This window comes from Macaca thibetana, chromosome 15 (genome assembly GCF_024542745.1).
Source record: "Macaca thibetana thibetana isolate TM-01 chromosome 15, ASM2454274v1, whole genome shotgun sequence".
In the NCBI taxonomy this organism is placed as follows: Eukaryota; Metazoa; Chordata; class Mammalia; order Primates; family Cercopithecidae; genus Macaca; species Macaca thibetana.
The window spans coordinates 9,564,657-9,580,024 of NC_065592.1; the positions used below are offsets into that span (position 1 = coordinate 9,564,657).

The 15,368-nt window shown below is 50.7% G+C and overlaps 3 protein-coding genes across 3 annotated transcripts in view; 2 read left to right on the forward strand and 1 right to left on the reverse strand.

The window, feature by feature from the left end:
* NUP188 (nucleoporin 188) overlaps positions 1 to 10,040 on the reverse strand; it is a 65,982-nt gene extending 55,942 nt beyond the window's left edge. The window contains exons 1-2 of the mRNA XM_050759707.1: positions 9,967 to 10,040; positions 5,949 to 6,003 (exon numbers count right to left, since the gene is read on the reverse strand). Coding sequence (XP_050615664.1) covers positions 5,949 to 6,003; positions 9,967 to 10,040 — 129 coding nt within the window. The remainder of the gene's footprint in view (positions 1 to 5,948; positions 6,004 to 9,966) is intronic.
* The window catches only part of SPOUT1 (SPOUT domain containing methyltransferase 1), a 256,133-nt gene that overhangs the window by 123,689 nt on the left and 117,076 nt on the right, over positions 1 to 15,368 (forward strand). The window lies entirely within an intron of this gene.
* On the forward strand, positions 10,416 to 12,189 carry DOLK (dolichol kinase). The gene has a single exon (XM_050760074.1). It carries the CDS (start codon positions 10,416 to 10,418, stop codon positions 12,030 to 12,032), a length of 1,617 nt encoding a protein of 538 aa, XP_050616031.1. The 3' UTR covers positions 12,033 to 12,189.

A 15,368-nucleotide genomic window follows, 5' to 3' on the forward strand; every position in this document is an offset into this window, starting at 1 on the left:
GCGTGAGCCAAGGCACCCGACCACAAATGCAGTTTTTTGTGTTTTTTTGTTTGTTTGTTTAAGACAGAGTCTCACTCTATTGCCCAGGATGGAGTGCAGTGGCACAATCTTGGCTCACTGCAACCTCCACCTCCTGGGTTCAAGCAATTCTCCTATCTTAGCCTCCTGAGTAGATGGGACTACAGCTTTGCACATCATGTCAGTCAGTTTTTTTGTATTTTTAGTAGAGATGGGGTTTCACCATATTGGCCAAGCTGGTCTTGAACTCCTAACCTCGTGATTCGCCCGCATCAGCCTCCCAAAGTGCAGGGATTACAGGTGTGAGCTACCGCGCCCGGCCCAAATGCAGTTTTATTAATAATCAGACTCGGCCAGGCGCGATTCGACTGCTTGGCCTCCTTCTTAGGTTGAGGTAGCAGAATGATATCTGTAGCCCTACTCTCAGCAGAAAATCAATGAACACAGGTATCTTTTCATAAACAGAATCAATGAAATACAAAGAAAGGTAATCCCAGCACTTTGGGAGGCCAAAGTGGGCAAATCCCCTGAGGCTGGCAGTTGGAGACCAGCCTGACCAACATGGAGAAACCCTGTCTCTACTAAAAAATACAAAATTAGCTAGGTGTGGTGGTGTATGCCTGTAATCCCAGCTACTCGAGAGGCTGAGGCAGGAGAATCACTTGAACCTGGGAGGCAGAGGTTGTGGTGAGCCGAGATTGCACCAATGCACTCCAGCCAGGGCAACAAGAATGAAACTCCGTCTCAAAAAAAAAAAAAAAAAAAAATCAGATTTCAGATTCACACTAAGTATTACACATTCTTTTTTTTTTTTCTTTTTTGAGATGGAGTCTCGCTGTGTTGCCCGGGCTGGAGTGCAGTGGCCGGATCTCAGCTCACTGCAAGCTCCGCCTCCTGGGTTTTTACGCCATTCTCCTGCCTCAGCCTCCCGAGTAGCTGGGACTACAGGCGCCCGCCACCTCGCCCAGCTAGTTTTTTTTTGTATTTTTAGTAGAGACGGGGTTTCACCTTGTTAGCCAGGATGGTCTCGATCTCCTGACCTTGTGATCCGCCCGTCTCGGCCTCCCAAAGTGCCGGGATTACAGGCTTGAGCCACCGCGCCCGGCCTACACATTCTTTTGAGTGTTTTTAATATGCATTTTCCCCACAGTTGAAATCATTTTGAATACAGAATTCTGTAACCTTCTTTTCTTTGCTTAACATTATAACATAATGACTTAACCTTATTATGAAAGTCTTGATAAACATACTTTCAAGTTGCCGCATAATACTTTATTAAGTTGGTAGATCAAAATTCATTTACCATTCCTCTGTTTGATATACTTAAGCTGACTGTAATTATTTAATAATATAAATGATGTTGTGGTGAAATTTTCTTTGTTGTTTTTTGAGACAGGGTTCTGTCACCCAGGTTGGAGTGCAGTGATGCAATCATGGCTCACTGCAGCCTTGATATCCTGAGCTTAAGCGATCTTTCCACCACAGCCTCCTGAGTAGCTGAAACTATTAATACAAGCATATGCCACCAGGCCCAATTTTTTTTGTTTGTTTGTTTTGAGACAGAGTCTTGCTCTGTTGTCTAGGCTGGCGTGCAGTTGCTCGATCTTGGCTCACTTCAACCTCTGCCACCTGGGTTCAAATGATTCTCCTGCCTCAGCCTCCCAAGCAGCTGGGACTATAGGCGCCTGCCACCAGACCTGGATAATCGTTTGTATTTTTAGTAGAGACGGGGTTTCACCGTATTAGTCAGGATAGTCTCAATCTGACTTCGTGATCCAACTGCCTTGGCCTCCCAAAAGTGCTGGGATTACAGGCAAGAACCACTGCACCCGGCCTAAGTTTTTTATATTTTGTATGAATCGGGTCTCACTATGTTGCCCAGGCTGATCTCAAACTCCTGGGCTCAAGTAATTCTCCCACCTTGGCCTGCCAAGGTGCTGGGATTATAGGCATGAGCCCCCACGCCTAGTCACTGTGGTGAAGTTTTTTTTTTTTTGAGAGAGAGTCTCATTCTGTTTCCCAGGATGGAGTGCAGCAGCGCGATCTCGGCTCACTGTAACCTCTGCCTCCCAGGTTCAAGTGATTCTCCTGCCTCAGCCTCCTGAGTAGCTGGGATTATCCACTACTCAGGTGCCCACCACCACGCCCATCTCCGTTTTGTGTTTTTAGTAGAGATGGGGTTTCACCATGTTGGCCTGGTTGGTCCTGAACTCCTGATCTCAGGTGATCCACCCACCTTGGCCTCCCAAAGTGCTGGGATTACAGGCATAAACCACCACGCCTGGCCTGTGGTAAAGTTTTATGTGCAAAACTTTTTCAGGAATTTTTTAAAGATACATTCCTATAAGCAAAATTATCAAATGAAGACATTTCAAAAAATGCCAAGGCTCTAAAATAAGTAACATTAATTCTGCTAACAATAGTAACGAAAATAAATGAGTGTCATCTTAACACTTTATCTTCACAGGATCAGAACACTCGAAAATCAACATGAAGAACTGTCCTTTGTTGATTATATACTTGGAAATAACCTAGAAACCAGGCCAGGTGCAGTGGCTCACATCTGTAATACCACCACTTTGGGAGGCCAAGGTGTGTGGATCCTTGAGCCCAGGAGTTCGAGACTAGCCTAAGCAACAAGGTAAAACCCCATCTCTACAAAAAATACAAAAATTTGCCAGGCGTGGTGGCTAATTTCTGTGGTCCCAGTTGCTCAGGAGACTGAGGATCACTTGATCCTGGAGATGGAGGCTGCAGTGAGCCAAGATTGTGTCACTGCACTCCAGCCTGGTGGACAGAGTAAGACCATGTCTCAAAAATAAAAATAAAAGGCTGGGCGCGGTGGCTCAAGCCTGTAATCCCAGCACTTTGGGAGGCCGAGACGGGCGGATCACGAGGTCAGGAGATCGAGACCATCCTGGCTAACACGGTGAAACCTCGTCTCTATTAAGAAATACAAAAAAAAAACTAGCCGGGCGAGGTGGCAGGCACCTGTAGTCCCAGCTACTCGGGAGGCTGAGGCAGGAGAATGGCGTAAACCCGGGAGGCGGAGCTTGCAGTGAGCTGAGATCCGGCCACTGCACTCCAGCCTGGGTGACAGAGCGAGACTCCGTCTCAAAAAAAAAAAATAAAAATAAAAATATTAGAAACCTCAAGCCTGTAATCCCAGCACTTTGGGAGGCCGAGACGGGCAGATCATGAGGTCAGGAGATCGAGAGCATCCTGGCTAACCCGGTGAAACCCCGTCTCTACTGAAAAAATACAAAAAACTAGTCGGGTGAGGTGGCGGGCGCCTGTAGTCCCAGCTACTCCGGAGGCTGAGGCAGGAGAATGGCGTAAACCCGGGAGGCGGAGCTTGCAGTGAGCTGAGATCCGGCCACTGCACTCTAGCCTGGGCGACAGAGCAAGACTCTGTCTCAAAAAAAATAAATAAATAAAAATAAAAAAATATATATATATTAGAAACCATTGCCTCTATGATCAAGGCCTGAGAATCTTTCTTGGGCTGAGGTAGCAGAATGATATTTGTACCCCTACTCTCAGCAGCCAATCAATGAACACAGCTATCTTTTCATAAACGGAATCAATGAAATACAAAGAAAGGTAAATTTAGAAGACTTCAGTGGCTAGGCAAGGTAGTCTCATTTCAGCAAAGAAGTAGGGTATGAAAAATGTTTATAAAGCTTTTTGCTTTTTTGAGCCAGGGTCTCACTGTGTCTCCCAGGCTAGAGTTCACTGCAGCCTCAATCTCCCAGACTTAAGCAATCCTCCCACCTCGGACTCCTAAGTAGCTGGGACTACAGACATGCACCACCATGCCTGGCTAATTTTTTTTTTTTTTTTTTTTTTTTTTTGAGATGGAGTCTTGCTCTGTCACCCAGGCTGGAGTGCAGTGGCGCAATGGCTCACTGCAAGCTCCACCTCCTGGGTTCACGCCATTCTCCTGCCTCAGCCTCCTGAGTAGCTGGGACTACAGGCGCCCGCTACCACGTCCAGCTAATTTTTTTGTATTTTTAGTAGAGACGCGGTTTCACCTTGTTAGCCAAGATGGTCTCGATCTCCTGACCTTATGATCCACCCGTCTCGGCCTCCCAAAGTGCTGGGATTACAGGTGTGAGCCACCGCGCCCGGCCAACTAATTTTTTTTTTAATTTTTTGTAGAGACGGGGTCTTGCTATGTTGCCAGGGCTAGCCTTGAGCTTGTGCACTCAATTGATCCTTCTACCACGGCCTTCCAAAGTGCTGGGATTACAGGTATGAGCCACTGCATCTGGCCATGTTTATAGTTTTAGGAATAAAAAAAGTGTTTACACCAGGCAGTGGCTCACGCCTGTAATCCCAGCACTTTGGGAGGCTGAGGCAGGCAGATCACCTGAGGTCAGGAGTTCAAGACCAGCCTGGCCAACATGGTGAAACCCCATCTCTACTAAAAATACAAAAATTAGCCAGGCGTGGTGGCATGCACCTGTAATCCCCAGCTCCTTAAGAGGCTAAGGCAGGGAATCACTTGAACCCAGGAGACACAGGTTGTAATGAGCCGAGATCGTGCCTCTGTACTCCAACCTGGCGAGAACCAGACTCCGTCTCAACAACAACAACAACAAAAAACGTAGCTGGGTGTGGTGGCTCATGCCTGTAACCCCAGCACTTTGGAATGCTGAGGGAGGCAGATCACCTGAGGTCAGAAGTTCGAGAACGACCTGGCCAACATGGCAAAACCCTGTCTCTACTAAAAATATAAACATCAGCCGGGCATGGTGGCGGACACCTCTAATCCCAGCTACTCGGGAGGCTGAGGCAGGAGAATCACTTGAACCCAGATGGCAAAGGTTGAAGTGAGCCAAGATTGAGCTACTACACTCCAGCCTGGGAGCAAGATTCCTGTCTCAAAAAAAAAGAAAAAAAAAGGCCGGGCGCGGTGGCTCAAGCCTGTAATCCCAGCACTTTGGGAGGCCGAGACGGGCGGATCACGAGGTCAGGAGATCGAGACCATCCTGGCTAACACGGTGAAACCCCGTCTCTGCTAAAAAATACAAAAAACTAGCCGGGCGCGGTGGCGGGCGCCTGTAGTCCCAACTACTCGGGAGGCTGAGGCAGGAGAATGGCGTGAACCCGGGAGGCAGAGCTTGCAGTGAGCTGAGATCCGGCCACTGCACTCCAGCCTGGGCGGCAGAGCCAGACTCTGTCTCAAAAAAAAAAAAAAAAAAAAAAAAAAGTGGCCAGGTGCAATGGCTCACGCCTGTAATCCCAGGACTTTGAGATGCCAAGGCGGGTGGATCACCTGAGGTCAGGAGTTCAAGACCAGCCTGGCCAACAATGGTGAAACCCTGTCTCCACTAAAAATACAAAACTTAGCCAGGCGTGGTGGCGTGCACCTGTAATCTCAGCTACTCGGGAGGCTGAGGAAGGAGAATCGCTTGAACCTGGGAGGCGGAGGTTGCAGTGAGCTGAGATCATGCTATTACACTCCAGCCTGGGTAACAAGAGTGAAACTCTACCTCAAAATAAATAAATAGGCCAGGCACAGTAGCTCACGCCTATAATCACAGTAATTTGGGAGGTCAAAGAGGGCAGATCACCTGAGGTCAGGAGTTTGAGACCAGCCTGACCAAAATGCAGAAACCACATCCCTACCAAAAATACAAAATTAGTCAGGTGTGGTGGTGCATGCCTGTAACACTAGCTACTCAGGGAGGCTGAGGCACGAGAACCGCTTGAACCTGGGAGGCAGAGGTTGCGGTGAACCGAGTTCACGCCACTGCACTCCAGCCTGGGCAACAAGAGCGAAACTCCGTCTCTAAATAAATAAATAAATAAATGTGTTTACTTCCTACATTTAAAAAAAAAAAAAAAAAAAGGGGGTTTTTTTTTTTTGTAACAAAAGCTACACAAAGAACCCAGAGAACCCACTCAAGAACACCGCCACTTACCAGCTCTCTCAGAGCTGACCTTCCAAGCAGAATAGTCCACAGTTCTCTACTGCTTCTGTAAAATGAAAGAACAGAGATAATTTTGCTCTTTTTGATCATACAAACTTGTACACTGCCTCAGAGCCATTTTGTCTACTCTCTACAAGCAAAACATCTCAATATACAAAATGATTTGTTAAATTTTTGGAGAGTAATCTTTTATACAATAATATTGTTACGGGCGGGCGCAGTAACTCATGCCTGTAATCGTGGCACTTTGGGAGGCCGAGGCGAGCGGATCATGAGGTCAGGAGATAGAGACCATCCTGGCTAACACGGTTAAACCATCTCTACTAAAAATACAAAAAATTGGCCAGGCGTTGTGGCGGGTGCCTGTATCCCCAGCTACTTGGGAGGCTGAGACAGGAGAATGGCATGAACCCAGGAGGTGGAGCTTGCAGTGAGCCGAGATCGCGCCACTGCACTCCAGCCTGGGCAACAGAGCAAGACTCCGCTTCAAAAAAATAATAATAATAAAATTTAAAAATACTGTTAGAAATTTAGTGTTCAAAATATAAATTAGGAAACTAAAACATAAGATTTTAACCTGGCCAGGCACGGTGGCTCATGCCTGTAATCCCAGCAGTTTGGGAGGCTAAGTTGGGTGGATCACCTGAGGTCAGGAGTTTGAGACCAGCGTGGCCAACATGGCCCCATCTCTACTAAACAAAAACCTCATCTCTACTAAAAATACAAAAATTAGTCGGGCATGGTAGCAGGTTCCTGTACTCCCAGATACTCGGGAGGCTGATACACAAAAATCGCTTGAACACAGCAGGCAGAGGTTGCAATAAGCCAAGATCACACTACTGCACTCCAGCCTGGGTGACGATGTGTCTATCTCCAACAAACAAAAAAAGACATTCTCTCAATAAATAGTTATTACTTAAAAAAAAAAGTTATTAAAGGTACAGAGATCTTATTTTGTCAGATTCTAAACCATCACTGAGAATAGTAATCTGTAATAATCAAACACTGCTTAGAAAGCCTATCTGCAGAGAGAGAAGGGATGAAAAGATCCTAAACTATGCTAAACATTTTGCAAAAAGAATGCAAGCTATGGCTGGATGTGGTAGCTCACACCTGTAATCCCAGCACTTTGGGAGGCCGAGGTAGGCGGATCACGAGGTCAAGAGATCGAGACCATCCTGGCCAACAAGGTGAAACCCCGTCTCTACTAAAAACACAAAAATTAGCTGGGCATGGTAGTGCGTGCTTGTAGTCCCAGCTACTTGGGAGGCTGAGGCAGGATAATCGCTTGAACCCGGAGGCAAAGGTTGCAGTGAGCCGAGATCGCATCACTGCATTCCAGTCTGGCGACAAGGCGAGACTCCTTCTCAAAAACAAACAAACAAAAAAAAAAGAATGCAAACTATGTTAACTACAAGGTAAAAGAAAAAATAAGCCGGGAACGGTGGCTCACACCTGTAATCCCAGCACTTTGGAAGGCCAAGGTGGAAGGAGTACTTGAGCCCTGGAATTTGAGACCAGCCTGGGCAACATGGCGAATCCCTGTCTCTACAAAAAAAAATAGAAAATTAGCTAGTGTGGGCCGGGCACAATGGCTCACACCTGTAATTCCAGCACTTTGGGAGGCTGAAGCGGGCGGATCACTTGAGGTCAAGAGTTCGAGACCAGCCTGGACAGACCAGATGGTGAAACCCCATCTCTACTAAAAATACAAAAATTAGCCAGGCATGGTGGCAGATGCCTGTAGTGCCAGCTATTGGGAGACTGAGGCACAATAATCACTTGCACCCAGGAGGTGGAGGTTGCAGTGAGCTGAGATCGCGCCACTGCACTCCAGCCTGGGCGACAAAGAATCTGTCTCAAAAAAAAAAAAAAAAATTAGCTAGTGTGGTGGTGTGCACCTATGTTTCCAGCTCCTGGGAGGGCTGATGATGTAGGAGGCGCCACTGAGCCCTGGAGGGCAAGGCTGCAGTGAGTCATAATCAGGAGTGATCAAGGAGGATCACCTGAGCCTAGGAGTTCGAGATTAGCATGGGCAACACAGTGAGATCTTGTCTCTACAAAAAATACAAAAATTAGCCAGGCATGGTGGCATGTGCCTGTAGCCCTAGCTACTTTGGAGGCTGAGGTGGGAGAATCAGTTGGGCCAGGGAGGCAGAGGTTGCAGTGAGCCAAGATCCTGCCACTGCACTCCAGCCTGCGTGACAGAACAAGACCCCTTTTCAAAAAAAAAAAAAACAAAAAACAAAAAAAAAAACACACTGTAACACAAAGCACTAGCTCTGTTTTAAAACTGTCAGTCTGTAAGCCCAGCACTTGGGGAGGCCGAGGCCAGCGGATCACCTGAGGTCATGAGTTGGAGACCAGCCTGGCCAACATGGTGAAACCCTGTCTCTATTAAAAATACAAGAAATTAGTTGCGCGTGGTAGCGGGCGACTGTAATCCCAGCTACTCGGGAGACTGAGGCAGGAGAATCCTTTGAACCCAGGAGGCAGAGGTTGCAGTGAGTGAAAATCGGGCCAGTGCACTTCAGCCTGAGCAACAACAGTGAGACTCTGTCTCAAATAACTAGTCTTTTAGGATTTTCTCATCAAAAGAGGTTTAAACGCACCTAAAATTTATACATCTCTTTCCTAATGGTTAATGCTTTAAAAGCAACTTCGATTCTGCTCAATGAATAGCCACCAACTCCCACATGGCACACTGGAATCACTAATCATTTTTCTCATAACAAGACAGTATTCAGGCCAGGCATGGTGGCTCATGCCTGTAATCCAGCAGTTAAAGAGGCTGAAGCTGACAGATCACTTGAGGTCAGGCGTTCCAGACCAGCCTGGCCAAAATGGTGAAACTCTGTCTCCACTTAAAACACAAAAATTAGCCGGGTGTGGTGGTGCGCACCTGTAGTCTTATCTACTGGGGAGGCTGAGGCAGGAGAATCGCTTGAACCCGGGAGGCAGAGGTTGCAGTGAGCCGAGATGGCGCCACTGGACTCCAGCCTGGGCGACACAGTGAGACTCCATCTCAAAAAAAAAAAAAAAAAAAAAAGTGGGGAAAACACTGCTGGCACAGGGAAGGATAAGAGGCAGGGATGTTTAATTTTAAGGAAGGAGGGTGGTGGGAAGACCGAAGACCTTCGAGCTGCAATGTGGAAAACGGAGGGAGGCGTGGTGGTCTGGTTATAGCACTGGAGGCACGCAGACTTCAGCCTGAATCCTCTCTTTATCACTTGGCTAGCTCTGAGCCGGACTTCTGAGTCATCCGTGAAATACAAGGCGCCTCTCGGAGTTGCGAGAATTGAATGAGGTAACTCATGGGAAGCGCTCCATCAGGGTCTGACGCTAGAAAGCACTTTGTGAGAATTGTAGCTTTCGTATGAAATATTTCATCTTCTTGTCCCTAAAGCCTAGTTCAGTCCCTTAAATCTCTTGGAGGATTTGGACATGCTCGCCGACTGATTCAATGCAAGAAAAGAACGATTCGAGGCGTGGAGAGGGCAGAAACCGCAAGCGCGGCTCCGCTCGACGCGAAACAAAATCCTAACAAGAACAGACCGCGGGAGAGGTTGGGGAGCCAGCAGGGCGCACTCGACGCCGGGGCAGGACACTGGGAGCCTGCAGCAGGGACGTGGGTGGGGGGTACCCGAGGCGACCGCAAAGCTCCCCGTGGCTCGAGGGAGCGTCACGGCCGGACAAGGAAGCGCGGGTGGGGCGCCAAGGGACGCGCCGGAGCTGAGAGGAAAGGAAGGCAAAGTGCCCTGGATGAGGAGATGGGAGGCCAACCGCGGAGCGAAGGGGTGAAGAGCCGGCCCCCCTCCTGAAGAAGACTTCAGATCCCCGCGCGCGGGGACCGTTTGGACGTAACCGCCTCCTGTCTCAGTGCCCGTCCACCCAGCCGGGGTTGGCCCTGCCACCGTCGCCACATCCCGCCTCCAATTCCCGCCCCTCTTCCGCTCGGCTTTGACCCCGCGCCTCACAGCCACCCCGGTCCACTCGACCCGCTCCGCACCTCACACACGGCCCGCCGGCGGCCGCCGCCATCTTCGAGCGCGCGCGCGCCCTAACCCCGCCCCCAGACGCCATGCCCACGTGACCGCTCGCCCCCGGACCGGGAGCGTGGGCGGGGATTTCATCACGTGACGTTGCCGCGGGGCAGTGCCAAGATGGCGAGGCCCAAAGAGGTGAGGAGCCGGCAGCGGGGGCGGCTGTAACTGAGAGGAAGGCTGCAGAGTGGCGACGTCTACGCCGTAGGTTGGAGGCTGTGGGGGGTGGCCGGGCGCCAGCTCCCAGGCCGCAGAGAGTGACCTGCGGTGGAGTTCCCTCCTCGCTGTTGGAGAACGGAGGGAGAAGGTTGCTGGCCGGGTGAAAGTGCCTCCCTCTGCTTGGCGGGGCTGAGGGGCCCGAAGTCTAGGACGTCCGTAGTCACCCCGGCCTCTGTGAAGCCCCAGGTCTAGAGACATGACCCGAGAGTGCCCATCGCCGGCCCCGGGGCCTGGGGCTCCGCTGAGTGGATCGGTGCTGGCAGAGGCGGCAGTAGTGTTTGCAGTGGTGCTGAGCATCCATGCAACTGTATGGGACCGATACTCGTGGTGCGCCGTGGCCCTCGCAGTGCAGGCCTTCTACGTCCAATACAAGTGGGACCGGCTGCTACAACAGGGAAGCGCCGTCTTCCAGTTCCGAATGTCCGCAAACAGTGGCCTACTGCCCGCCTCCATGGTCATGCCTTTACTTGGACTAGTCATGAAGGAACGGTGCCAGGCTGCTGGGAACCCGTTCTTTGAGCGTTTTGGCATTGTGGTGGCAGCCACTGGCATGGCAGTGGCCCTCTTCTCATCAGTGTTGGCGCTCGGTATCACTCGCCCAGTGCCAACCAACACTTGTGTCATCTTGGGCTTGGCTGGAGGTGTTATCATTTATATCATGAAGCACTCGCTGAGCGTGGGGGAGGTGATCGAAGTCCTGGAAGTCCTGCTGATCTTCGTTTATCTCAACATGATCCTGCTGTACCTGCTGCCCCGCTGCTTCACCCCTGGTGAGGCACTGCTGGTATTGGGTGGCATTAGCTTTGTCCTCAACCAGCTCATCAAGCGCTCTCTGACACTGGTGGAAAGTCAGGGGGACCCAGTGGACTTCTTCCTGCTGGTGGTGGTAGTAGGGATGGTACTCATGGGCATCTTCTTCAGCACTCTCTTTGTCTTCATGGACTCAGGCACCTGGGCCTCCTCCATCTTCTTCCACCTCATGACCTGTGTGCTGAGCCTTGGTGTGGTCCTACCCTGGCTGCACCGGCTCATCCGCAGGAACCCCCTGCTCTGGCTTCTGCAGTTCCTTTTCCAGACAGACACCCGTATCTACCTCCTAGCCTATTGGTCTCTGCTGGCCACCTTGGCCTGCCTGGTGGTGCTGTACCAGAATGCCAAGCGGTCATCTTCCGAGTCCAAGAAGCACCAGGCCCCCACCATCGCCCGAAAGTATTTCCACCTCATTGTGGTAGCCACCTACATCCCAGGTATCATCTTTGACCGGCCACTGCTCTATGTAGCTGCCACTGTATGTCTGGCGGTCTTCATCTTCCTGGAGTATGTGCGCTACTTCCGCATCAAGCCCTTGGGTCACACTCTACGGAGCCTCCTGTCCCTTTTTCTGGATGAACGAGACAGTGGACCACTCATTCTGACACACATCTATCTGCTCCTGGGCATGTCTCTTCCCATCTGGCTGATCCCCAGACCCTGCACACAGAAGGGTAGCCTGGGGGGAGCCAGGGCCCTCGTCCCCTATGCTGGTGTCCTGGCTGTGGGTGTGGGTGATACTGTGGCCTCCATCTTTGGTAGCACCATGGGGGAGATCCGCTGGCCTGGAACCAAAAAGACTTTTGAGGGGACCATGACATCTATATTTGCACAGATCATTTCTGTAGCTCTGATCTTAATCTTTGACAGTGGAGTGGACCTAAACTACAGTTACGCTTGGATTTTGGGGTCCATCAGCACTGTGTCCCTCCTGGAAGCATACACTACACAGATAGACAATCTCCTTCTGCCTCTCTACCTCCTGATATTGCTGATGGCCTAGCTGTTACAGTGCAGCAGCAGTGACAGAGGAAACAGACATGGGGAGGGCGAACAGTCCCCACAGCAGACAGCTACTTGGGCATGAAGAGCCACGGTGTGAAAAGCAGATTTGATTTTTCAGTTGATTCAGATTTAAAATAAAAATCAAAGCTCTCCTAGTTCTAGTTTTGCTGATACTTATTTTTTATTATTTTTTTTTTTTGAGACAGTTTTGCTCTTGTTGCCCAGGTTGGAGTGCAGTGGTGTGATCTCGGCTCACCAATCTCCGCCTCCCAGGTTCAAGCGATTCTCCTGCCTCACCCTCCCTAGTAGCTGGGATTACAGGCATGTGCCACCCCGTGCTAATTTTGTATTTTTAATAGAGACAGGGTTTCTCCATGTTGGTCAGGCTGGTCTCGAACTCCTAACCTCAGGTGGTCCGCCCACCTCAGCCTCCCAAAGTGCTGGGATTACAGGTGTGAGCCACCGTCCCAGCCTTGCTGATACTTAAAATGAAAAGAGTCTTAAGGGATAATCCAGCAACTCAAACCCACCCCCCCCCCACCCCCGCCCCCCGCCTCTTTCACCCTGCAGCCTCGGAGGAGGCCAGAGTGGATGCTGGAGGGAGTAAAGCATAATGGTTAACACTTTAGTCTCTGGGTCAAACTAATCTGGTCAGAATCCTTGGCTGCACAGCTTCTTATTAACTTTGTGACCTTGGATGGCCGGGCGCAGTGGCTTATGCCTGTAATCCCAGCACTCTGAGAGGCCAAGGCGGATCACCTGAGGTCAGGAGTTCGAGACCAGCCTGACCAACATGGAGAAACCCTGTCTCTACTAAAAATACAAAATTAGCCAGGCGTGGTGGCACATGCCTATAATCCCAGCTACTAGGGAGGCTGAGGCAGGAGAATCGCTTGAACCCGGGAGGCGGATGTTGCGGTGAGTCGAGATCGCTCTACTGCCCTCCAGTCTGGGCAACAAGCGTGAAACTCCGTCTCAAAAAAAAAAAACAACTTTGTGACCTTGGGTGAGTCACTTAGCCAGGCTGAACCTCAATTATCTTGCAGATGGGAGTAATGACAGCCCACACCTCGAAGGGTGTTGTGAGGGTCCAGCCTAGAGCCCACCCTTGAAAAGCAGTCAGGGCCGGGCTCGGTGGCTCCAGCCTGTAATCCCAGCACTTTGGGAGGCCGAGTCGGGCGGATCACGAGCTCAGGAGATCGAGACCATCCTGGCTAACACGGTGAAACCCTGTCTCTACTAAAAAATACAAAAAACTAGCTGGGCGAGTTGGCGGGCGCCTGTAGTCCGAGCTACTCGGGAGGCTGAGGCAGGAGAATGGCGTGAACCCCGAGAGGCGGAGCTTGCAGTGAGCTGAGATCCGGCCACTGCACTCCAGCCTGGGCGACAGAGCGAGACTCCATCTCAAAAAAAAAAAAAGCAGTCAGAAAGGGAAAGAGTCATTTCTACCAAAGACCAGTCCTCATCTTAGCGAAAAGCCGAAAAGCTGGGCAAACCATTTTGAAACCAGAGTGACCTTTGCTCTCCTGACTTACTTGGAGGCGGAGAACCCCTGAGGGAAAGAGCCGAGGGCTAGGAATTACTGAAGGGAGAGGTGGGTCAACTTTGGCGGGGTTGAGGGAGGATCACATCCTGCTTGGGCTGGATCTTGTATTAGCCAACCCCACCCCGCCTCTGGTGTCCCACTGAGCGGTGCCCATAGAGAAAGATGGGCTGAATAGCACCAGGACCTCATCAAGGGGTCCTTCCTAAGACCCTTCCACATTCTAGTCATGTCCAAACCTGTGTGTGTTTCTTCCCAAGGTAGGAAAGATCCACAGGGGGTGGGGGAGTTTCCTGAGAGGTAAAATGACTCTATGAGAGGCCCAAGCCCCAGCCTTGCTCTCTGGGAGGACAGGCTCCGGGACTGCCTCGTTCCCCACCCCATCCCCCAAGGCTAGCACAGGGGGCTGACGAGGAGCAGGAAATCAGTAGATTTGGGAGTCCATCTGCACTGTGTCCCTCCTGGAAGTGTACACTACACAGATAGTGAATGCATAAACATTTTCCTTCACTAGGAAGATAGCACAGCAAGATTCCTGAGACTGGACAAGGTTCTCCCTTTCTCCCCCAGCTTAGGGAGGACGTCAGAGGAGGTGAGAGCTTTGGTCCACCAAGGCCAGAAGCCAGGAGCAGAGCTCCAGGGAGCCGAAGCTTCTGCTTGAGAATCACTGCCATGTCCTTTCCCTCAGAGGAGAGTATTGAGACATTCCTTTGGGACTCAACAGAGACGCTTCCCTTCTCTCAGGCTCCCTTCTATTATTTGCAAAAAGAGGCAGCAATATGTTGGTAAAAGAGCACCAGCTTTGCCCCAGGGACTCCCAGGGTGGCCTTGGGAAAGGGCTCTACCCTCTGGGCCTTGGGTTTTCTATGTATATAGTTGGGGGATAGGCTACATCAGGGTCACAAACTCAAATGAACGCAGTGAACGACAACAGGGGACCACACTGAGCCTCTAAGGGAGCTCCAGCCAGAAGCCACTATGCTAGAGTATAGGCCCCATGTTGTCAATTGCATGCTCATTCAAGGAAGCTTAGGAACCTGGATAGTTATGTGAAATCTTCAAGTTTTTTCTTAAATGCTGAGGCCTGGCCAGGCATGGTGGCTCACACCTGTAATCCCAGCACTTTGGGAGGCCGAGGCGGGTGGATCACTAGGTCAGAAGTTCAAGACCAACCTGGCCAAGATGGTGAAACCCTGTCTCTACTAAAAATACAAAAATTAGCTGGATGTGGTGGCGGGTGCCTGTAATCCCAGCTACTCAGGACACTGAGGCAGAGAATTGCTTGAACCCGGGAGGCAGAGGTTGCAGTGAGTTGAGATCATGCCACTGCACTGCAGCCTGGGTGACAGAGCGAGACTCTGTCTCAAAAAAAAAAAAAAAAAAAAAAAATGCTGAGGCCCAGAAAAAAATGCATCTGTGGGCTGGAATCAGGCTGTGGTCTCCGGTTTGTAGCCTCTGGGCCAAACCTCAGCTGAGGAGGTTTTAGATTTGGTAGTTGTTCTGAAGGTCTGAGTGCCTGCCAAGCATGCCCAAACAGGAAGGGCCCCTGAAAGCCCTAGTCTGGCCCCCTTACTGGACACGGGAGGAAACAAGCCCAGAGGAAGGAAAGGCCCTGGCCTGAGACCAGGGAGCAAGTTGCTCACGGAGCCAGGACCAGAACCTGGAACTCTGGATTCCTAGCTCTGGGCATCTCTGCTCCCCAAGAAGGGAAGATGAGGCAGTGTCAAGGTTAGGAGCACAGGCTCTGCATGAGGCTGAGCCTGCTGAAGAACTGAGCAGCTGTGACTTGGG

Bases quoted from the DNA above. Each gene is read 5' to 3' on its own strand.
- DOLK (XM_050760074.1), top strand. From the start codon at position 10,416: ATGACCCGAGAGTGCCCATCGCCGGCCCCGGGGCCTGGGGCTCCGCTG.